We start from the raw sequence: 23,112 nt of genomic DNA, 5'->3' as shown, positions 1-23,112 counted from the left end.
CTCCCCAACTCTAAAATGGGGAGATTAGATAAAGTGCTGACTGCAGAGACTAGGGATCAGTTGGGAACCAGGCCCCGAATGCCACAGGATTTTTTTCTTTTTTCTTTATTATTATTTTTCTTACCTTAGAGGAAAGGCAACAGATAACAAGGGAGGGAAGGAGTTAAAAGGCCTTATTTTAATAATGTAAATGCTGATTCCAACCACAGTTTAATTTAGGTACTAGTCTGGGGGCGGGGAGTGGGGGGAGCCGTTTCAAGGCCTGCAAAGTGGCGATGGGGAGCCAAGGTAGCATAGCAGCAAACAGTTTGCTTTTGGGAAGTTCTCTGAATATCAAACCAGAATGATCCTAGTCCGTTCCCCTCGTTGTACAGATAGGAGAGAGAGGAAGAGGAACCAACCCAAGATCCCACAGGGAGACGGAGGCAGGTGTTCCCCCACCTCCCAAGCAAACAAAGTATTTTCACCTCCCTTGAGGTCCCATTCCACTGCCTGAGATAACACAGCAAAGCACTGGGAGGAGGACATCAGTTTGTTTGTGGTGCTGTCCCCCAACACAGGGTGGGGGCCAGGCCCGGGGGTGGTGACAGTCAGGCTGGCACCAGCAAGGCTCCCAGCCCCCTACCCCAGCATACCCTGGTCCCTCTGAGCAGCATCCTATCTCATCCTAATCGTGCAACATGACAGGGCTGGGACAACCTCCGACTGCCACTACAGCCACTACCAGTGCTGCTGTCTCCAACGCAGTTAGCCGCTCAGGGGCCACCCGCCCACCCTCTCACTGGGAGCCAGAGAGGGCAGGAGGCTTGTCCCAAGATCACAGAGCAAGGTGGTTTACTCCAGTGCCACCTGCCACTCCGCGTAGGACGGGGACTGGGGCGCGTGCTGCTTCCCCACTGGCTCTTGTCCCTGTGAACAACCCAGGCATGGAACACGGGAGGTCCTATCCCCATCCAGAGTTAGCCTATAACTTGGGGTGGAGTGGGGAGGAGGGAGACCTTTTCTCCCGAGTTCTCAGAAAGGTCCTGTCCGGGCTCTGGTTGGAGCCCCCTGATTCCACGGTGTAGTGGTTAGATAGGAGCCCCGCCCTTCACCTCTAGGGCCTCCGCGCTCACCTTGGCAGACTGGGCAAACTGTGAGAATGCGGTGTAGAGTCCTTAGGACAGGTCCCCCTCTCCCCCACAGGCACTCAGGAAAGGCCTCGATTTCCCCAGGTGGGGCTCGCGCCGGTGTTCCCCGCGGTCTGCGGGTTCCGCGTCCTGCGTGCCTCGCCCGCACAGCCGGACCCGGGCGCCCCGCCCGCGGTAAGGGGTGAGGGCCCGGGCCCAGCACACGCCGTTCCCGCTGCCCCACAGGCGCCCATGTTGGTCAACCCCCGGCAGAACCCAACCCGCCACTTCCCGGAGTCAAGCCGTTTCCCCCTTCCCCAGAGCGGGCCGGGGGGCGCAGACCTCCGGAGGGCTGTCGCCCGCCCGCCAGCCCGCGGCTGACCCGGCCGCGATCTGCTTGCGGGCTGGGGCTCGAGGGCTGGAGCTCCCACGCAGCCCGGCTTCGGGGCGTGCTGCTGAGCTGCCGCGGAGCTTCGAGATTTCCCCAGGTCCCCGCCTCCACCCCACCGTACAGGTGGGGAAACTGAGGCCCAGAGTGTAGCAGCGACTCAGCCAAGGTCACCCTGCGTGTGGGGACTGGAGCCCAGACGTGCCACCTCCACATGGGCGGCGCCTAGACCGGCACAGGTGGGAAGGGGCGAGGCTCGCTCGGCACCGGCACCCCTGCCCGGCCGGCGCCCCTCACTCACCTCCAGCCTCCGCGCGCGGTCCCCGAGCTCACCGGCGCCACCACCTCCGCGCACCTGGCCACGTCCGTCAGCGCGCCCCGCCCCGATCGAGACCCCCACCGACCCCCCCCCCCCCCGCGCCTGGCGCCCCCTCCTAACCTCCGCCACAGCCCACTCCACCGCCTAGCAGGCTGCTCCGGGACCGGGAGCCGGGAGGGCTGGGCGGGCTGGCGAGCCACGCTCCTGCCGCTCGCTCCCCGGGGCCCTAGCGCCGCCCTTCCCGCTCGCCCCGCCCAGCCCTCGGAGGTGCGACTCCCTCCTCCACGGGCTAGGCCTCCCATCTCCCTTCGGGTCCCGTCTCTCTGCCTCTTTCCTCTCCCTGGCCTCACTCTCTGCTGCCTGATTGTCTGTCTCTCTGTTTCCTCCTCAATTTTTGTGTCTCTCGATGGGTCCCTGAATCCTTCTGCTTTCTATTTCACTCAGTTTCTTCATGTCTCTCCCATCTATTTCATGCCCCCCTCTTTTCTCTATCCTTCCCACTAACCCCATTTTAAGTCTGTCTTTGTGAGTCCCCATAACTGACACCACCTCCCATCTCCCCAGCCCATTTCCTTTCAGACCCAGATGCAGTACCCTCTTAGGCCTGTCCTCTCCCTTCTCAGCCCCAGTAACTAGAATAACTGTCTAGGACTTAGGCAGGTAGGACTGCCTAAGTAGGCCTTGGCAAATAGAGGTTGAGGAAGGTTGTCACCTCCCAGGCAGTCTGGGGCCATCCACTGTCTTAACTAGTGGGCCAGCAGCAACAAGGGCAGTGATGTTCAGAGCCCCATGGCAAGGGTCATTGTGCATCAGAATCTAGTGGGGATGCTGTGAAAAGTCAAGATTTCCACAATCACGTGCCCCCTCCGAGTGGTGGAGGGGCTAGCAATGGGCTTGGAAACTGGGCTGATAAGAAGCACCTTTCACGCCCCCAACAAAGCACGTGGAAAAACGCTGTCCTGGGTTTTCACCGAAGTTTCCCTGGGTTCCAAGTACCCCACCCCTTTAACCAGGGTGGTTCCACTTTTGTGTCCTTTATATCAAGGTTCTGTGTTTAGATTTCTGCTAGAGGAAGTTAGAAATGTGCTGATGTAAGCCCACTCACCCAAGGTTCTGTGAAATGCAGAGGTGTAAGTGGCCTGGTTTTGAGACGTCCCCTGTCCCCAGTGGGTGGGCTTAGAGTGCATGGGGTCAGGTGACAGAAGGGACAAACCCTCCCTGGCTGCTACCCTCTGCTTGGCTTCGTGGCTTCAGAGAATCCCTCTGACCCGGTGGCTGCCCCAGGTGACAGTGGGGGGGTGGAGGTGGGCACTGAAGGGGTCCTGGGGATTGGCATCAGGCAGGGTATTGCCTGCTCTGTGAGTGCACGTGCTATAGCCCAGCCTGTGAGAAACCAGGAAACAAACTGTGTGGGAGAGAGAAAGAGAGAGAGAGAGGGAGGGAGGCTAGGATTACTGTGTGGGTGGGTATGAAAGTGAAAGAGATGGGGGAAAGGAAGGACAGAAAGTGGTTCGGTCTGTATGTGGGTATGTGACAGTGGGTGTGCAGAGTGGATATGCCTGTAGGAGAGAGTGTGTGCATGCAAGAGAGATTGCACAGTGTAGGTGTGTGAGCAGAAGAAAATGGAGAAAGGAACATGCTTTTAACCTGTATCTAAGGGAGGGAATATGTGTGCTTGTATGTTTTCAGGTGGGACTGCTATGTATGCAAATCTGACACATGTGTCCACATGTGAAAGTTAAGCATGTATGGATGAGGGGGGCATCTGTGGGAGGGTGTGTGCCAATGTCTACCCCATGCACGGGTGTGTTGGTGTCTGAGAGCATGCATGTGTGTGCATGTGTGTGCAGTTGTGAATATATACACATGAGCATTTGCATAAGAACATGGTGTGTAGGTATCACTGTGCATACACGTGTGTTTGTAGGGAGTGTGAGCGAGTATGTGTGGGTACACGTGTGAGGTCTATGAGAACCTGTGAGCCCTGCTCCTATACCATCACCCCTATTAGAGTCACCGTGGTCGGGGGGTGGGGGGAGGGAGAGTGGGCAGCACCTTGCCTTTCTGTCTGCCCTCTTTTCCACGGGCCTGAGGAGCAGGGACCTTGTCCTTGGCCCAGGGATCAGCTCTCATCGTGGGTGCTGACTCCTCTGCCTCAGCAAGATAGACATGGCCAGGGGCAGGGCTCCTCTGACAACCCAGATCCACACCCCCATCTCCACCCCAAATGCTTGGAGCAGTATCCAGTAGAGTTGGAAAGGTCTCCACATTCTCCAGATAACCTGAACCTCCAGAACAATGGCCTGGAGAGGAGGGAAGGTGGGAATCCCAAAGCCAGGGGCAGAGGAGGGGCTGGATTGGCAGTGGGTCCCAGGTCTCCCTGAGTGTCTCCAAGGAGGAAGGGGTATGGCTTGTCCACCATCCCTCAGAGTCTGAACAACCTTTCCCCAGCCCCAGGTGGGTGGAAGAACACAGCCTGCTGCCTTGTCTCCATGGAGACAAGGCAGCACAGAGGGTGGTTGAAAGCATGGGCCAGACCTCCCAGGGTTCACATCTCAGCTCCTCCACCCGCTGGCCTGATACTTTGACAAGTCACCTTAACTTGTTATGCCTTAGTTTCTTCATCTGTCAAGCAGATAAGAAAATGATGAACTTCAGAGGGTTGTTTAGAGGATGAAAAGAAAGAACCCATGCAAAGCATTTAACACAGGGCCTGGCAGCTGAATTGAGGGGCAGAAACTCTGGGTTCCAGCTATAGCTTTGCCACCAGCTTACTGTGTGACCTTGGACAATTCACTTGCCATCTCTGGACTTAGGAATCTCCACAAGATTATCTGTAGAATAATCTCAATAAGCCCTGCCAGTTACGACCAGCTGAGACTCTGTGGGAAGTACAGCGTGGGTCTCTCTTGGTGAGCTATGGACTAACCAGCGCTGATGAGGAGCCCTATGGGACACTTTCCTTCCCACGTATCTTCTCTCAAGTTGGCAGCAGCTGATGGCAGGAAACTTGAGCTGCAGGCTGCTGCCCACCTCATCTCTTTGCATCCCCTGACCCTCCAGCCTGCCAAGGACCCCCTTCTGTTCTGCTCAGCTTGTACTCTGGCCTGAGCAAAGTGTCACTGAAACCCACCCACCCCAAGTGGTGGATACCCAAGGCAGAAGATGCCGTGACCCATAGTTAAAACTGTCAGGGAGCACTCAAGAGAGGCAGGTATAATTGCGGAAGGATGGGTGTAACTGTCTGAAGATGCTTATAATCCTTTGGCAGTAACGGGAGGAAGTTTTAAAAGGACGCCCTAATCCGCTATTAACCTGGCAGCCACAGGCCCCTTCCCTCCAGATCTCCGCATAGAGAGAAGGGACTCTGGCCACTCCCTTTCTCAAGGGAGCAGAAAGGCCAGTGTAGGCTCTGACCCAAGACCACCCGGGTTTCTACTCTCTCCCAAGACCCAGCTTCCTTTCTGCCTCCACTTCTGAGAAGTCTCCCCTGCCCACTCCATCCGCCTGAGGTTACTCCTACCTCTTCTGTCCCTAGAAATGTTCAGGACAGAACTAGATAACCATCTGGCTAGTTGTTAAAGAGAGGCATGAACCGGACTGTGAGCAAGAAGAACAAGACCATAGTCTCAGCTCCAGCGCTGACTGTGACCTTGGGCAAGGGACGTAAGTCTCTGAGCCTCAGTTGCCTCACCTGTACAATGGGGAGAATAATAGCTGCCTTGAAAGATCAACAAGAATGAGATACCATGAAATGGGCCAGCTCTGTGTGAGAAGCCAACAGGAGTCGGTACTGGTAGTTTCTCCACATATGGTCTCTTCCCCTCAAGGGTGTCAGCAGACAACTCTCGCCCGTGTAGATCCAGAGCACAGTGGTAGCCAAGAGCAAAGCCCCACATTCAAAACACTGTGATTGAATCATGGCTTTGCAGCTTGCTAGCCATGAGTCTTGGGCAAGTCACTTATATTCTCTGAGCCTCAGTCTTCTCTTCTGTATAATGGAGATAGTAACAGTATGTCCCTTACGGGAATTGTTATGTGATTAAATGAAGTGATCTGTGCAAAGCTGTTAGCACAGTGGACTTGGCACATGAGGGCTCAACAAATAATAGCTCTTGTATTGCTGCGCTGACGATGATCATTGTAGTTGTTATCAACATCCCTTACATGCTTATCTAGATTATCCTGCAACCTCCCGATAGCTCTATGAGGTAGATAGGGCTCCTATTTTTATTTTATTTTCACAGATGAAGAGACTGGGAAGGGATTTTTGGGGCCTTGGCTAGTTGCATCAGGTCCAGAAGCAGCACCCATGTCTCCTGACCCCCAGCCATGGTCTGTGAGAGGGAAGGGAGCAGGTCCTGAGGCTTCCAGCTCTAGGGGACCTGGATTTGTGTCGACTCTGGTGTGGAGGCCTGTCTCCAAGTTCAAGGCTGCTGGATCCCCCTGGGATCCTCCTCCTACCTACCCCAAATGCATTGAAGGCCCCTCCTTGTTCCTGCCTGGTTCCCTGTGTGACCCAAGCCTGGGGGCCACGGGGATGGGGAATGGTGCCCGTGGGGTGTGGTCAGAGCCTGGAGAGAATTATTTCGGAAAAGGGAGTGGGTGGGAGGCTGGTGAGACGCCAGGCTGGGTGTCGGCGACGCCTGCACAGATATGAAGTGCTCCTTCAGTTTCCTGACGCACAAGCCCTCCCAGGCCTGTGTCCCCCGCACGCCCTGCGCCCCCAGGATCTGCTGGCAGCGGCTCCCGCCTGAGCGAGCATGGCCCGGCTCATGTCCTCCCCATCTGGACCCACTTCAGTGTTGCCATGGACCCAGCGGTGGAGGTGATTCAGTGTGGGTTTCCCTGTCCCGCCCTGCTCTGCCGACTCTTGCCGCCTGTGGGAAATTGATCTTCCTCCCTTCCTTCCTTCCTCCTGTGCCATGCACACCGAGCTCTCCCCTACACAATGTCACTGAGTCATCACTGCAGCCCAGGTGACGTGCCTCTGTCGCCTCTAACAGATGGGAAACCAAGGCCTGGATGAGGAATGTGGGCTCGGCTCAGCCACCGACAGGCCGAGTGACCTGGAGCAGTCTCTTCCTCACTCTGGGCCTCAGTTTTCCCACCTGTAAAATTAGGAGGTTGGTTTAGATCAAAGGTTCAGTCTCTACCTCCAAAGCACCGTGAGGGCAGGGACCACATCTGTTTCGCCCCGTGCTGTATCCCCAGCACCTGCAAGTAGTTGGCGCTTAGTGTGTTCAGCAAGGTGGTCCTGCCCCGTCAGTCGCTCAGACTCTAAGGTCATTTGTTACCACGAATGATCAAAGGGCAGACAAGGGGCTTCCCTGGTGGCGCAGTGGTTGAGAGTCCACCTGCCGATGCAGGGGACACGGGTTCGTGCCCCGGTCCGGGAGGATCCCGCATGCCGCGGAGCGGCTGGGCCCGTGAGCCATGGCCGCTGAGCCTGCGCGCACGAAGCCTGTGCTCCGCAACGGGAGAAGCCACAACAGTGAGAGGCCCGCGAACCGCAAAAAAAAAAAAAAAAAAAAAAAAAAAGGGCAGACAAGAGTGTGTGATGGGCTTTTTTTAACCAAGCATGATAACATGGCTTTCTCTCGCTGCCTTCTCACGTGCCCTCTTTGGCAGAGAAGAGAGTGGACTTAGATGTGGTACAGCTGGAACGACACGTATGGTACAGCCTCCCCTGTCTCCCCACAGCTGTTAATCTGGGCAGGCCCGTGGGACTCTGATGGTCTCTTGTGTACCATGGGAAAATATGGTCAGGAGTGCCTGTGTTAAGCACCTGTGGGGTCCCCCATGACTCTGGCAGTCCAGGGGAAAAGGGCCATGAGCTTACCTGGTTTCTGGGCAACCCTGGGCCCAGGGCTGGGGCTGAGGCCGGCTGTCATCACCTGCTGGGCCTTCACCGTGTCCCAGTCCTGGCTGGCTCTGTTGTCATGCTGGGAACCCCCTCGTGCCTCCCTGGAGCAGATGGGTGACTGGATGCCCCGGGGTCTGGGAAGCTGTGGTGCCCCTTGGGTGGCTCTGCAGGCATTGTCCTCACTCCTTCTGGCCACTTCATTTTCCTCCAAGTCCGTGAGCCCCGCCTCTCCCTGTAGGCCCTCCTCGCCGCTGCTCTCCTCGGCCTCCAAGGCCAGACACCTGTAGCTCCCGTCAGGAAGCCCAAATGTGCAAGGTGAGGACTTGCCTTCGCTGGGCCCCAGGGGCGGGGTTGGGAGGTGAGGGCCCAGCATGGTGCTGCCTCTCCTCAGGGACACAGAGAAGCTGGCGCCTGGGCTGAGGCCAGGACTCGAGGCTCCCGAGTAAGCCCTGGTCTCTGCTCTTCTCGGGGCCTTCTCACAGAGCTGGAATGGGGTTCAACTGCTAGACTTCCTGGACTGGGTGGGTGGTGGCCCCCCAAGCCCTCCTCCTTCACCCGTCTCTCGCCTGTGAGGCCTCCCCTTCAAGATGATCTATCTGCAGAGGGAGAAAAGAAACAGTGCATGAGATGGTTCTCTGCGTGTTCCAGGCTGAGTCTCTGACTCCACTTTAGGGGAACCCTGAGAAGTGAACTGACTGGTGTTTGGGGGTACAGGCGTCACGTGTCCATAGGAAAGTCCCAAGCTTCAGTCATTCGACATCCCAAATTTTTGCCCCAATTTTTGCCATATCCTTATGCCACTTACACTTTATTTGCTTAATATCTTTCCGTAAATCAACTTTAAATAACTTACTTCTACTACTTTAGACTTATCTTAAGCAATAATTGCAGAGAAACCACAAATATGTTGTGCTAAGTCATTTTCCCCCTTAATACACATTAAATAAATACCTAGTTATTTAAAAATATTTATCTGGGCACCTCCTAGAAAAAATTCTCTCGTGTGTCACCAAAGGTACATATGCCACAAGGAATCACAGCAATGGTGGCGCAGAGGGTGCAAGACTGGGGCCAGGACCCCCTGAGGAGGCTGTGCACCAAGGGATGGGGCGCAGTGATGTGCTTACATGCCCAGGCTTTGAGCTAGAATCCCACCTCTGCCACCTGTGTGGTGGGCAACAAGTCCCATGACCTTTGTGAACTTCAGCTTCCCCATCTGTAAAATGGGAACCGTAATATTTCCATCATAGTGTTGCAATGAGGACTAAGTGAGAAAATGCATGCAGAGGACTTAGGACAGTTTCTGAGACAACTTAATACATGTTGACTATTCTTTCATTCCACCAAAAACTTTTGAGCTCCTGTTTACATTTTAGACACTATAAAATGTACTCGGGCTACAGTGGGACTAAAGAAGACATGGTACTCTGGCTTGAGAAGCCTTCAAATCTGGTGGGGAGAGCTGTGAATGACAACAGGGACAATAATAATAACAGTATGATTATTTAGAAATGTTAAAAATGATGGCAATCCAGGAGAGAGAGGATGGAGTCTTTCTGCAGGGATACGCGGAGGGGATAGATGGGAGAGAAACTTGGGCAGAAGAATTGGCTGGGCGGGGAGGCAGATGGAGAGTGGGTGTGAAGGAAGAGGGAGGAGGCTAGGATGCAGCCCAGTTCGTCACTCTGGTGACAGTGTGATTTCGTTAATAGAGATCAGGAATAAATGGTTAGGAGCAGGTGTTCAAGGGAGCAGGGAGATGAGTTTGATTTGGGATTTCCGGGGGAGCTGAGCACGGTCAGCTCCACAGGGAGGCCTGAAGAGCAGGGGAGAGGTCCAGGTTGGAGACAAAGATTTAAAAATCATTTGTGGAGGCCCCAGGCAGAGGTGGGCAAGATGCCCCAGGATGGGCAGGTAGAGCTTAAGTCAGGGTCAGTGACCAATTGCACTCGGGAGGAAACCTTGAAGTTTATAGATATTGGTTAACAGATCTTGGATTCCACCACTGCTTAGCTGTGTGAACTCTGGAGGATCTGAACTCTCCGAATGTCACTTATCCTGTTATAAAACAGAAAGAGAAGAATCCCCCCCACCTCCTACTGGCTGCCCCATGGGCAGTGAGAATTCTGAGAATTGTGAAAGACTGTGGATGTTGGCGACCTCAGGGCCTGGGCTGACCTCTGCTGCTGTGGTACCTGGAGGCCATGCCTCTGCCCCCAGGCAGGGTCAAGCATCCCCCACCCCAGTAGGCTCCTATGAGGGAGGTACTGTTATTATCCCATTTCGGAGGTGGGGAAATTGAGGATCAGAGAGGCGAAGTGACTTCTGGCCTGAGTCACACAGCTAGCAAGTGATAAGGCTGATCTCTGAACCCATCTCTGGCACCTTGACCGTGATGGTGGACACAGGGAAGAGAGGTTCCAGGGCCTCATTCGTCTCCAGATTCCTTCTCACTCGCCAGCTGCTGCCAGATTTCTGCCATTAGAGTTTCAAAGAATCTTAGAACCTCACGAAGGGCTGGTAGAATTCTGAAGAGTCCTAGCTGGCTGTTTGACCTTGGGCAGGGGCCTTCTGTACTCGAGTCGGTTTGCCCAAAGGCACCATGGTGGGCTTGAGCCAGAGGATGCTGGAGGGTCCAGCCAGCCCTGGCATTGCAGGATGCCATGATCCTAAGCCTTTGGAGCCCTCCATCACCACCGCCACCCGCCCCACCATGGAGCCAGATGGCAAGAGGCAGGAGTGGGTGTGGGGGGCAGGGCTCCCTGGGACGCCCCACAGGGCCTCGCCTCACTCTATGCCTGCTTCTGTTTTGCTGTATTTGACGGTGGCCACGGTTTCCAGGAAAGAAGACAGAGGCGGAAAAGTTAACTTTCCGCCACCCACACAAATATTTTTGGCCGGCGTTGTCTTCGCACTGCCAAGCCGGGAGGGAGGAGTTGGCAGGGGCGCTCCAATTCAAGTCTCCCTCCCAAGGAGGGAAGGCTCCCAGCCCAGCTGGGGGGTCTGGGCAGGCCCCATTGTGGGCCCAAGCCCTGGAACACCCACCCTGCTCCGGAGCCTGGGGAAGGGGCGGGGGTGTCAGGACCCGGAACAGTAATGGCGGCTGCCCCTTCCTGAGCATCTGCTGGCGCTTGGACAAGGCTTTGACCTAACGCTCCTGTGGGACAGCCACGTGAGTGCTGTCTACAGGTGAGGAAACTGAGGCACAGAGAGAGAAATTCTGCATCCAGGGTCACAGGGGGCTGAGTGGTAGAACTGCTGGGCCCCGTGCTCTTACCCGCACTCTCAGTGGCTGCAGACTTGACTCCAGGGACCCCGCCCAGCCCCCGAGCTTGCGCGCTCAGACGCAGCACACCTGTCTGTGTGGGCACGGCTCCACCGTGGGCAGGAGAGAGCCTGCTCCGGCCTCCACAGAAACGGGAGGGGGAGTCCTCTGATACCAGCTTCCCCAAATCCACAGCCCTCCTCTGGCCACAGGCCCAAGGTTCCAGGCCATCCACCCTCAGCTGATAGGGCTGACAGAGTCCAGCAAACCCACTGCGTTCATCTCAGAGAGGGGAGCTCTGAGCCCAGAACAGGGAAGGTATCGCTTAGGTTGTACAGAAGGTTCAGACACAGGCCTGGCATTAGAGCCCAGGTGTCAAGACACCTGCCTCCAGCCTCTTGCACAAGCCCTGCTCCCTCCTGAGCGGTCAGCCTCCTGTCCTCCCTCCCCTCGCCTCCCAGGAGTCCAAGCAGGGCCCCCAGGACCAGAGGCCTAGCTGAGCATCAGATCTCTACAGCCCCTGTCCGTGCAGCTCTGAGGGTCTACCGAGATCTCCAGAGGCTCCTTCAGTGGTTGGCTTCTGCCATGAGTGGGCCCAGGGGACGTGGCCTTGGGAGCCTCACGTCCCTATGTGGTGGAGGAAGGGCACTGGCTTTGGAATCAGATCTGGGTTTGAATTCCGACTCCTCTGTTCAGTGGCTGCCCGACTCTGGGCAAGTCTCTCTGTCTTTGTGAGCTTCAGTTTCCCCTTCTGTAAAACAGATTAACACAGAGCCTACTTCACAGGGTTGTTGAGGGATTAACTGAAAGATACAGGCTCGTTCCTTTGCTTGGCAGGGGATGAGGGAGCAGGGCCGGGTGCTGCTCACCTATGGGGCTCTGGGGATGCTTGGCTCACAGGCCAGGGGAACATAAAGCACAGTCTGGCCTGCCCTGATTCTTCATCGTCTTCAGTGCCCTCAGCCTGCTCTGCAGCTGCAGAGGAAATAAGGGGAGTGAGGAATGCTGAGGATCAGGGCTTAAGTAGACACATGGCAGCATCAGGCATGGGATCCTAGTTTTGACTTTCCCCCTGACTTCCTGAGTCAGTGCTGGGGAAATCACAGGATCTGATTTCGTAAGGGGGAGACTAGAGTAGGCAGAGAGGGGATAAGCAGCCCAGGAAGGTGAAACCCTTATTCCTCTGAAGGACTCCATACCTGGCCTGCCTACCTGCAATCTCTCCCTGTCTCCATCCTCTACAGGATCTGGCCCATTCTTCTAAAGTGTACCTCTGAGTGTGTTGCTCAGCTGCTCAGGAACCTTCCGTGGCTCCCCATTGCTCATGGAATAAAGAAAAGTTGCAAACAAAGGGAAATGCAGATTCAGAGGCAGATCTCATGATTCTTGGCTGAGGGGAAGAAAGGAGGGCTTCCTGGGATGATGGACGATGTTTCAGTTGAATTTGAAGGATTTTGGCAGGAAGCGTTTGGCAGTCTGATGAATGGAGGGTACTCCGTCCATCAAGGCCCCGTGGAGGCAAGAAGGAAGGACCATCTGAGGATGAATCTGGAGAACCACAAGGGCCTGGATAGGCTGAGGCTAGGGCACGTGTGGCAGGGCAGAGGGAGGTGAAGCTGGGAGAGAAGGTGGCCAAATTGTGACAAATTCAGCTGCCTGGACTCTCTCCTGCTGGCTTGAGAGGTCATGTAGAGGGTAGCCCTATAGGGCTGCGGGAGCCGTGGCAAGGCCCAGCTTTGGGGGTGGAAGTGGAGGCTGAAACAAGGGCTGGCGTGCAGACGCCTCTGTGAGAGGAGCATTTTGAAGCAATTTCCTCAGCACCTGGCACAGTGCCAGGCACATAATCACAATGACAAGGATGATGGCTGAAGTTTATGAAGTGTTTACTACATCAGGTGTTATTCCAGACACTTAGTGTACATTGACTCATGTTATCCTCATCACAACCCTATAAGGAAGATGCTATTATTATCCCCATTTTACAGATAAGGAAATGGAACTTATGTGACTTGCCAAGCTCACACAGCTAGTGAGTGGCTGAGTCGGGGGTCAGATCCGGATAGTCCAGCTCCAGATATCCCTCTTCTCCATAGGCTGCACTGCCTTAATAGTTTAAGTAGTTACTAAATGAACAAATGAATGAATGAGGAGGAAGAATGGAAAGATGGGAGGATGGGAGGTGGAAGGGAGAGAGGGGAAGATTATCTGCAGTGCTTGGTACACTGCCTGGAACACAGGAGTCACTAAATAAATATTTATCAAGTGGAATAATGGACTTGGAGTAACTGAGGTACTAACTGTATGTATAGCCTAGGGACAGAATTGGAGTCACTCTGGGGAAAGGGGTAACCCAGAAGTGGTCCAGATGGCTCAGGGTGCCCCTACCCACCCCACCCCTGTCTGGCAGCACCCTGGCATTAGGAGTGGGGTGGAGGGTAGTGTCTGGACTGTCCAGAGCTGAGTTCTCTTGGCCACTAGGAAGAGAGCTTTTGTTGTCCTCAAGGGTCTGAGCTGAGAGTATGTTCCTGCCTTAGTGCTTTTCTCTCAAGGGGGGGATGGGAGCCAACGTGGGTGGGGGTCTCTTCCCCATGGCTCCAAAGGGGGAGTCTCAACCCCCTCCAACCTCCAGAACTGGTGAGAATGAGGAAGCCTGGCAGTTGGAATTATCTTGCTATGTGTTCTGGAAGAGTCACTTCCTTTCAATGGGCCTCAGTTTCCCCAGCTAAAAAAGGCCTTGGGCAGAGTGGTTGGTGGGGATGGCAGTATCCACGATTGAAGGTGTCCCTGAATCCTCCCTGGACTTGCCCTCCCCTGGCATTTTCCAGTGGGCAGAGTCAATCCCAGAGGGATGTGCAAATGTGACCCCACATTACTGACCCCTCCCTCCAGACCTGCAGGACAGACTGACCGATCGTGGCCTCCTTTCTTCTTGCCTTGGCCTCCGGCCATCACCACCCTGGCTGCCCAGCCTGCTCTGACTGCTCTTCCTTCTTCCCCACTTCCCTTCTCCCCACTGTTCCTGTCCTACTCCTGGGACCTAAGGGACCAGTGTTGGACGAGCGTCATGTGAAGCTGGGAGAACTCTGGAAGCGTCAGGAAACCATCCCTTGAGAAGAGGTAGCTGTGAGGGCCTGGGAAGAACTCCTGAGCTGGACACACTGGGTGGTCTCAGGAGAGATGAGTGTCAGCCAGGCCTCAGTTCAGCCTCATGATAGCTTGGTAACTTTGGACCAGTCACTCATCTCACTGAATTCCAGTTGCCTTCTTGGTAGGATGGAGACGCACACATTCACTTATTCATTCATTCTTTCTTTTGACACATATTCACTGAACACCTGCTCTGTGCCATCCACTATTTTAAGCCCTGGCAGTACACAGTGAACAAAAGAGAAAGAAACCCTGCCCACGTGAAGCTCACACGTTAGTTGGGGTGGACGGACAATAAATAAATAAGAAAGTATGTCAGAGGGTGATAAGTGCAATGGAAAAATAATTAAGCAGGAAAGGGGACTGGGGAGTGCATGTATCATTAGGACAGGAAAAACAGTGGTATTACTGTGATGCTATCTTCTGTTTTATATGGCATTTGTATTTCAGGTTCAGTATTACATTAAATTCTCATATACAATTAAAAATATGTAAAATCAACATTAGGTGGCAAACTCAGGAACACAAACCCTGCAAGCCCCTGGGAGATGTCTTACACTAACACTCTGATTATTCAAGCATTCACCACTTTAGAACCTTCATGTTCCACTACGAACCTGTCTACCATCTAGGATTGAGCATTTTTATGGTCCAGTATATAAAAATGTGATTTCACATATTAGCTTTATTTCTTTGAGGGCGTTCTTTTCCAAGTTCATTAAATGGATAGAGTGTCTCCTCGATGTAAAACACATGCTATACAAAGAGTTTGGGGATAATAATAATGATATCCTATAGGTTACTTTTGTTAAGGGGTGACTGAGGATATAAGGCACCACTGACCGAACACTGACTGTGACTGTGTGCTGGCACTGTCCAGGTATATGATATCAAGCATAACCTTGTTTATTCCCCACAGTAACCTTAGAAGGCAGGTACCTACTACTATTCACATTTAACAGATGGAGAAACAGAGGCCGAGGGAGGATAATCTCTGCCCACAGTCCCAGAGCAGAAAAACAACCAAACCAGGACCTGACAGGTACCTGGCACCTGATATGATCACTCGTGGAGGGGGCGGGCTCCCCAGGGTCCGGGCAGAGGCCATTTTGCACAGTGCAGAAAAACTCTTTATTCTGGGCCTGTCTCTGCCATGCCCTCTGCACACCTGGACATGTCCCTTCACTCCTGGGCCTGAGTGACCCCCAACCACACAAATACAGGGCTGGGCTTGGAGTCTCCAAGCGCCCTTCCGGCTCTGGATTGCCTGAGTCCTGGTACCCAGGATGCTGGGAGCTTGAGTCCATTCCAAATGGACACACCAAATCCAGTCTGCTCACCAAATCAGCCAAGTTCCCTGCACGTCACATCTATTTCTGCCCTGCTGGGTTTATAAATATGTGGTCCAGGGAACTAGCTTCAGTGGCACTGGAGAGACTGAAGTCATGGCTATAAATACAGGGCCAAGGCTGGCTGGGGTCAGGCAGGGGTGCTGCAGGGCCAACACCAGCTTAGAAAACCACACCCTGCGGGTCCCACGTGCCGTCCAGGCTCCTCCTGGACACACAAAAAAATGGAGGCCCAGAGGGGCAGGGACTGGCCCAAGGCCACCCGGGCAGTGAGGTCAGAGGTAGGCCTGGACCACAAGGCTTCTGGTTCTGAGTGGAGGCTGCTGTTCACGCCACCTACTGCCCATTATCATAAGTCTCCACCCTGCCCTGGGGCTCACCCAGTTTAGCAAGAGCAAGATCTTATCATTTAAGTTTATAAAATAAACCTCTACTGATAACATACTGCTTTTTATCTGTTGGAAATATTGGGGGCTTGCAAATTTTTCATTTGAGAAAGTGTTCTATGACTAAAAATTCAGCAAATTACTACAATATCTACCTCCTACTCAAAAGGATCCCCCCCCTTCACCGTTCCGCATGGCCCAGCCACATGCTGGAGCCCAGTGTACTGACCCGACAGCCAATTGTGTGAACCACTTCCCAGCTCTGTGCTCAGTGACATCACTTTGGTAGCTTGAAATCAGCCATGGTGGGAGTCATTCCACCATGGATATGGGCAGATGCTACAAATCAGGGCCTTTGTTTTGGCTCCAGAGAGCCAGTCGTTAAACATTTAACAGCACACCACTGGCTAAGACCATGGCTAGTAAATCCCTACCATGCCTGTTTCCTGGCTGTCTGAACTTGGGCCCGTTATTTTACCTCTGTGAGCCTCCATCTTTCCATCTGTAAAGTGGGAACTATAACCACACCAGCATCCTAGCTGCTGTGAGGACTAGATGAGCTTGTGCCCCAAAGGGTTAGCGCAGCAGTTCCCAAAATTGTGTGCCTGATAGATCTCCCGAGATCTTTTACACATTCCAAAGCCCCGCCGCTGCACCCTATGCCAATTCAATCAACCTCTGAGGCATTGGTATATTTCAAAATTTCCCAGGTGATTCCAATGTGCAGACAGGTTTGGGAACCACTTTGCAAGCGCTCAGCAACCGTCCAGGAACCACAGAGGGATAGGGGGCAATGCCAACCCCTTATCTCTGTTCCATTTAACTCGTGGGGTTTCATGAAAAAAAGAAGTATTAAAACAATGTGTGGGGATTTGTGTGTTTGTTTGTTCTGTGTAAAGACCTAATCTGCCTAAGGCGTGCAGGAGGTGCTGCTTCCAGAGACCACAGAAGGAGGGGCCTTTGTCCTTTTCCTTCCAGATGTGTACCTGGCCACCCCACACTCCACAGCAGATGGGCCACAGGCTTATAGACCCCAAGGAGGCCTCACTTCATGTGGTACTCAGCTGGCCAGCTGGGGAGATGGAGAGACCTCGGCCTGGTCTCTCCCTCACCTCCTAGAGAGAATTAGGCTGGCTCTTCCCAACCCAGAGGCCAAGGGTGCACAGAGCTTGGCTTAGCCTGGGAGACATCAGGCTGCTGGCTTGGAGGACTCAGATTAAGAACAGAAACATCAGTGCTTATGCCAAGGGCTTGGGGCCTCGGCCCAGCTTCTCCCTGGACCACCACCAACAACAGCCAGTGATAAAAATAATCATAACGGTGCCTGACATTTATTGGATTGTTCCTATGCACTAGGATATAGCATAGCAAGCACCTTGAAAGGCAGTCTAGTATACAACTCTGTGGTCCAGTATGGTGGCCACTAGCCACATGTGCCACTAAGCTTTTGAAAGGTGCTGAGTTCAAACTGAGATGTGCTACAATGCATACCAGGTTTCCAAGGCTTAGAACCCAAAGAAGAACGTAAAGTGTCACATTAATGAGTTTTTTTAGATTTATTACATGTTAAAATGATACTATTTTGGATTTAAGTGAACATATTATTAAGATAAATTTCTCAGGTTCCTTTTTTTTTTCACCTGTTTCTTTTTACTTTTTTAGTGTGGCTTTTAGAAAATGTAACATTACATGTGTGTTTGCATTTATTTCAATGGACAGCGCTGGCATAGAGGTTAGGAGGGCAGGCTCTCTAGGGCCCCACTCCTGGGCTTCAAATTGTATTCTGTATTCTCCCACTTACCAGCTGTGAGACCTTGGGCAAGTTATACAACTCTCCATGCCCCGGTTTTCTCATCTGTCCAACTAGGATAATAATAGTACCTACCTCTTGTGGCTCTAATGTGCCTGGCACAGAGAAAGTACTCAGGAAAGACGAGCTGTCAGGGAACCACCTGGCCCTGGGCTAAGTGATATCCTTGGATCATCTCATGCCTCAATAGGTGCTGAGCTCCCCATCACTGGTGGTGAACAAGCAGAGCCTGGGAAACTCCTTGGCGGGCTGCTCTGGAGGGAGTCCCAAAGTTGAATGTGGGTGGGGGAGGCACTGGGTGAAACGGTCTTTGAAGCTGGCTCCCAGCACTGACGCTGCGTTATGCTGCTGTCTGCCCCTTGCTTGGTGTTCTCTACTCATCCTCTCTTCCTCACCATGTCCTCTTTTCCTTTCCCAAATCTTTATTCAACCCAACTGAATGTAATAAATGTTTATAGGTGCCAAGGAAGATCAGCGCTGTGCAGGACACAGGGGAGAACAGAGGGAAAGCAGAAGTGGTTCCTGCCTTCCAGGAGTCTAGTGTGGTCAGAGGGGCATGAGATAGGGGCTTGGATAGTTATAATATAAGGTGGGAGGTGGCAAGAGCCGTGAGAGGCTATTCAACCTCTCTGAGCCTCAGTTTCCTCATCTGTAAAATGGGGCCAATGATAGCACTACCTTCTAGGGCACTGTTGTGAAAATTAAATGAGATGATGTGGGAGAAACACTTGGCAGAGTGCCAGGCCTATGGACGGGCTCAGGAAGTGTTGGTTGTTACCCTGGCTCCACAAGGGCTGGCATCGCGTCAGTTTTGCTCCCCATTCACTCATTCAGCAAGCAGTTTATAAACATATCCTATGAACCCGGACTGCTCTGGGAGCTGGGAGTACAGTGGGGGCTTGGATGGGTTGAGAGCAGGGCAGGGTGGCACAGGGAAGGCAGGGAGTAAGCCATTAGATGAATAAATAAACCAAGTAATTTCAAAACTGAGAAGTGCTCTGAAGGTGACAGAGGGAAGAAACCCACCCCCTACTCTAGTGCAGCCACTATCACATCACTAAGTGCTAGCATAATGCCTGGCACCTAGTAGGTTCTCAATAAATGCATGTCAAGCAGATCTCAAATGAGAGACACTATGGGGTGTGGAAAAGAGTGGGACTGATTCTGCCTGGGAACCTTCCCTGACTGGGGGAACCACATTGTCGGTCCACTAATGACCTGGCAGGCTCGGAGGCAGGAGCCCAGGGGTGGAGGTCTGGGTTCAAGGTGGAGTTATGATCACCTCGTACAAGCCACTGACTTCGGGCAAACCCTTTCTCCTCACTTGCCTCCATTCACCCCACCATACAGGGAGGGGGTGGACAAGGTGCTTCCCAAGGGTTCCTCCAACCATGTGGATTAGCCTGTCCAAGACTTTATGTCCTGGTCCTGGTGGGCCGTGGGGCGGGCGTGGGAGTTGAGGCTGTGCAGCGTGGAGAGACCGGGGGTGGGATGTGCTCAGGCCTCCCTGGGGACCCCTCACCTTCAGCACAACCTGTGGGAAGAGCTGGAGTGAGGAGACACCGACTCAGAGCGGCTCGGTGTTGGGACTGGAAGGGAACAAAAGCCCCCAGCTCAATCTCAAATCCCCTTTCACTAAGGCCTCCAGCCTTGTGCTTCTCTGGTGTCAGTGGCCTCACTTTCCCCAGAGGCAGCTCATTCATTCCATCTTTCGCATCCCTTTTCTAGAGAGGTGAAATCTCCCCCCACTCTACCCCACTGATTTTAATCCCATCCTCTGAGTATTTTCTATTCCCTTCCTCAAGCTAAACCTCAGTCGCTTCAACTATTCCATATGGGGAAGAATTTTCCGACCCCTTCTCTCCTGTTCACACTCCTCTACTCTCAACCCAGTCTGTCAGAGTCTCGGAACTAAACTGACCACAATAATCCAGGAAAATCAAACCAGCGTAGACCAGGGCAAGGCCATGACTTCCCTCATTCTGGGCACTCTATCTTTATTAATGCAGCCTAACATCAGAGTAGCGTTTCCCCCCTTTCAACTGCGATATCTCTGCTGAATTATATTGTCTTTATGCTTCACCAAGACATCACTATACCACTGCTGCTTTTGAGCCACATCGCCTGCACCCTGTACATGTACAGTTGGCATTTTGAGCCCAGTGGAGGACTCTGATATGCATTTTAGTGAGTCTGGCCCTCGACTGGAAAGGATTCTCAGTGAATGGTGGAGACAGGGTAAAAGAAAATAATAACCACCACCACACACATGCAGAATGAAATAAAATAATGGAAGGGAAATATGTTTTGTCAACAGGCATCCAATGCTATTATTAAGAAGCTCAGGACACGCTCGTTGAGGTAATGGCTGGCTGGATAAACTAGCGTGAGGGTGAGAGATGCTGGATGGTGAGGTCTAGGGGATAGAGGTGAGTCTCAGGGGTTGGGGCAGGTGACGGAAGGGAGCTATGGCAGAGACGCTGGAAGAGGAGGCTGGAGGGCACTGAGCCTACTTGTGACGCGAGAGTTTGTCCGACCCCGACCCCCGTCTCTCCTCTCCGCACACGCAAAGACATCCAGCCCTGTGCCCTCCACTCTCTGTGACTCCCCTTCCTGGGGCCTGAGAAGAGGGCAGCATCATGTTGCTGGTCACATGGTGTGGAGAGTGGGGGCAGGGTGAAGGGGCTGATCCCAGGGCCTGGCACAGAGACAGGGAGGGGCACCACGCTCCGGGCCCTGCCACTCCAAGCCCACTTTCCCATCTGCAGACTGGGGCTGATTACAGTGCCCACCTCGTGGGGTTGCTGTGAGGCTTAAACAAGTTCATCCAAGTAAAGGGCTTAGAGCTCGACAGTAAGTGCCTGGTAGGTGTTACTATAATTGCAGCAAGGGGCTGGGCTGCTGTGTGCCGTGGCTGTGTGGGAAGAGAGGCGCCCAAGCTGGAAGGGGCTGCGGAAGCCCTCCGTCCCAGCACCTGCCCTCCTGCTCGGAGCTCCTGCGCCCTGCCTCTGTGCATACGTGTGTGTGTGTGTGTGTGTGTGTGTGTGTGTGTGTGTGTGTGTGCGCGCGCGTGTGTGTGTGTGTGTGTGTGTGTGTGTGTGTGTCTCTGTGTGGGACTGTGTGTGTGTATGTGTGTGTGTGTGTGAGCGCGTGTGGCGAGGGTTGCTGGAATCTGTCTGCAGAGCAGCTGCGAGTGGCCCAGGAGGTGGTCAGCCAGACCAAACAACCCCAGCGCTTGGAGCTCTAGGCTTTTCTCTGATTCTGTTTGCTTTCTTTCTCTCTTTTCCGGTTCGCCTTCAATCGGTTCCTGCTTCCAGGGAACAGCGTTAGAAGGAAGCCCTGGCTGGGTCGGTACAGGGCCCTCCCCGCCTCCCTCTCCCCACAAGGTTTCCCACCCTCTCGCCTGCACCCCTCCAGTCCCCGCCTCACCTCCGCATGGACCCCACACAGGCCCCTTCCCTCTTAGAGCCTCAGTTTTCCCAGTTTCCTCCTTTCTCTCAAGATCCTTCAGGTAGGAAGCCAACTCACACGCCTGCTGGCCGTGATAGTGAGGTGTACTGTTACTGCCCACCCTCTGCCTGGGGACAGGGACCGGGACAGAGCACCCCTCTAGGAGATGTTTTTGGTAGTGTTTGTGGCAGGACCTGAAACCAGTCCAGAGGGGAGATGCCCTCCAGGGCTGCAGAGCCTCTGATTGCCTGACCTTCCTGCTCCAAACGCTGTGGCCCCAACTGGGGACGAGTGGGATGATTTGAAGCAAGCATTTTGAAGGCCCTGGCCCCTGAGGTCAGCCCAGGACCTGGCTTCGGGCCTCCAGGTTCCCGCTCAGCTAGAGTAGTGTTCCCTGAGAGCCCACTACATGCCAGGAGTTTTAGGTTGGCTCGTTTAATCCCCACAACCGCCCGATGAGGTCCCTAGGTGCTATCCCTGGCCCAGTTTTATAGCTGAGGAAACTGAGACTCAGAGAGTGAAGGAACCTGCCAGCAGGCACAGAGCCAGCGGAACCCAGGCCTGGGAAAGAGTTGGTGCTCTACCCTCATCTCACTGCACGTGGCTCTGAGGCCCTTCCCCTCTGTGAAGTGGCGATGACACACCCTCCCTAAGTCAGCAGAGTTATCCTCAGGCCTGATACCTTTGAGCTGCTATTTATCGAGTGCCGGCTACAGTGTCTGCCAGGTCTTCTGTACCATCATCTCCTGACTCTTCATGACAACCCATTTTACAGATCAGGAAAGTCAAGCTAAGAGAGATGCAGGGACCTGGCAAGGTCCCACAGCTGCGGCCGGAGCAGAGCGCAGGTCCAACTGATCTCTCTCCTTTTTCTTTGTTCCTAACCCAAGAGCAAACTTCACCTTTCCTTTGCCTGAAAATATTGTCAGTAGATCTGGGTGTGACCCTATAGGTGGACTGCTTTGTCACCACTCCACACTCTGCGTGTAGCAAACCCAGGAAAAAGAAATCAAGGTGAAATCTAAGGAAGTGGAGCCCCCGGGGCATCACTTTGGGTAGATGAGCCAAGTTTAACTGGAATCCTCTGCCTCGTTGGAACCCATGGCAGAGCCCACCAGGGGGGACATGTTTAAGCAGACAGTGGTCGTATGAAGAGTTTCATTTTCCAAATGAGAATGTTTCCTTAGGAAGAGGTTGCTCTTTAAGTCCGTGTCCTCCCCAGTAATCAGTACCACCTCCCACTCCCTGGCCAGGTTGATCTCTCTGTAACAATGCCCATAAGGCTGCCCACGTCTCCACTTGCCCTTGGCCTTGGGTGTAGCTGCTGGTAGCTCCCAGGGTCACTGAAAGCCAGTTAGAATGTGGTAAGTTCTGCAAGCAGGGACTTTGCCCCTGACCCCGGCCAGCTGCTTCCCCAGAGTTCGAGACAGCTAGTCCAGCCCACAAGGGAACCTGGGCTCAAGGAGTATGGATGACTCCATGTGGCCCATCCCTGCTCAGGGAGTCCCTCCCCAGACTCCCAAGGTTTGTCCCCCGCTCCTTCCCTAGAAGGGCCCTCTTCTAGAGGAACAAGAACCCTCTAGAGGTAGACGGATGTTGCTTCATCTTAGGACAGAACTAGAAAATTACTTTAGCCTCACTGAGGACAATGTCTCCTGGGGGCGGTAGGGACACTGAGACCCCAAAAGGTCAGGGAGCTTGCCCTGGGCTCCTTCTTGGGCACTTGCTGCCTCCCCAAGAAGGGGCCATGCATTCATCCCCACCGAGGATGCCATCCCCATCCTCGAGCCCTCTGGATGCCCTCTTCCCAGTGCAGGATGAGACAAGTCAGACAGTCTGGGAAGGTGCACTTCCTGCCGCAGGGAAATGCCGTGCTGGCCTAGAGGGCTGGTGACGAGACAAGTTACCAATGAAGATCCATGAAAAAACAAACATTGTCCTGAGTAACAGTAACAGCGAGCCACACAGTGGGCTGGGGGTGAGGGGCATGAGGAGCACATGCTCAATGGCGCCAGACCCAAGC

The 23,112-nt window shown here is 53.7% G+C and overlaps 1 protein-coding gene across 4 annotated transcripts in view; it reads right to left on the bottom strand.

Annotated features, from left to right (window-relative positions):
* SYNPO (synaptopodin) overlaps positions 1 to 23,112 on the bottom strand; it is a 53,625-nt gene that overhangs the window by 28,424 nt on the left and 2,089 nt on the right. For 2 of the 4 annotated variants that reach the window (XM_073802700.1, XM_033853462.2), the window contains exon 2: positions 7,659 to 8,278. In XM_073802700.1, the coding sequence (XP_073658801.1) occupies positions 7,659 to 8,055 (397 nt within the window). In that variant the 5' untranslated portion in view covers positions 8,056 to 8,278. Of the gene's footprint in view, positions 1 to 1,115; positions 1,314 to 1,936; positions 2,031 to 7,658; positions 8,279 to 23,112 lie in introns of those variants that run through there. The other 2 variants (XM_033853464.2, XM_073802701.1) reach the window with 2 other exon arrangements.

This window comes from Tursiops truncatus, chromosome 3 (genome assembly GCF_011762595.2).
Source record: "Tursiops truncatus isolate mTurTru1 chromosome 3, mTurTru1.mat.Y, whole genome shotgun sequence".
Lineage (NCBI taxonomy): Eukaryota > Metazoa > Chordata > Mammalia > Artiodactyla > Delphinidae > Tursiops > Tursiops truncatus.
Note: the sequence above shows the minus strand (reverse complement) of the source record. Positions and strands in the feature narration are given on the sequence as shown.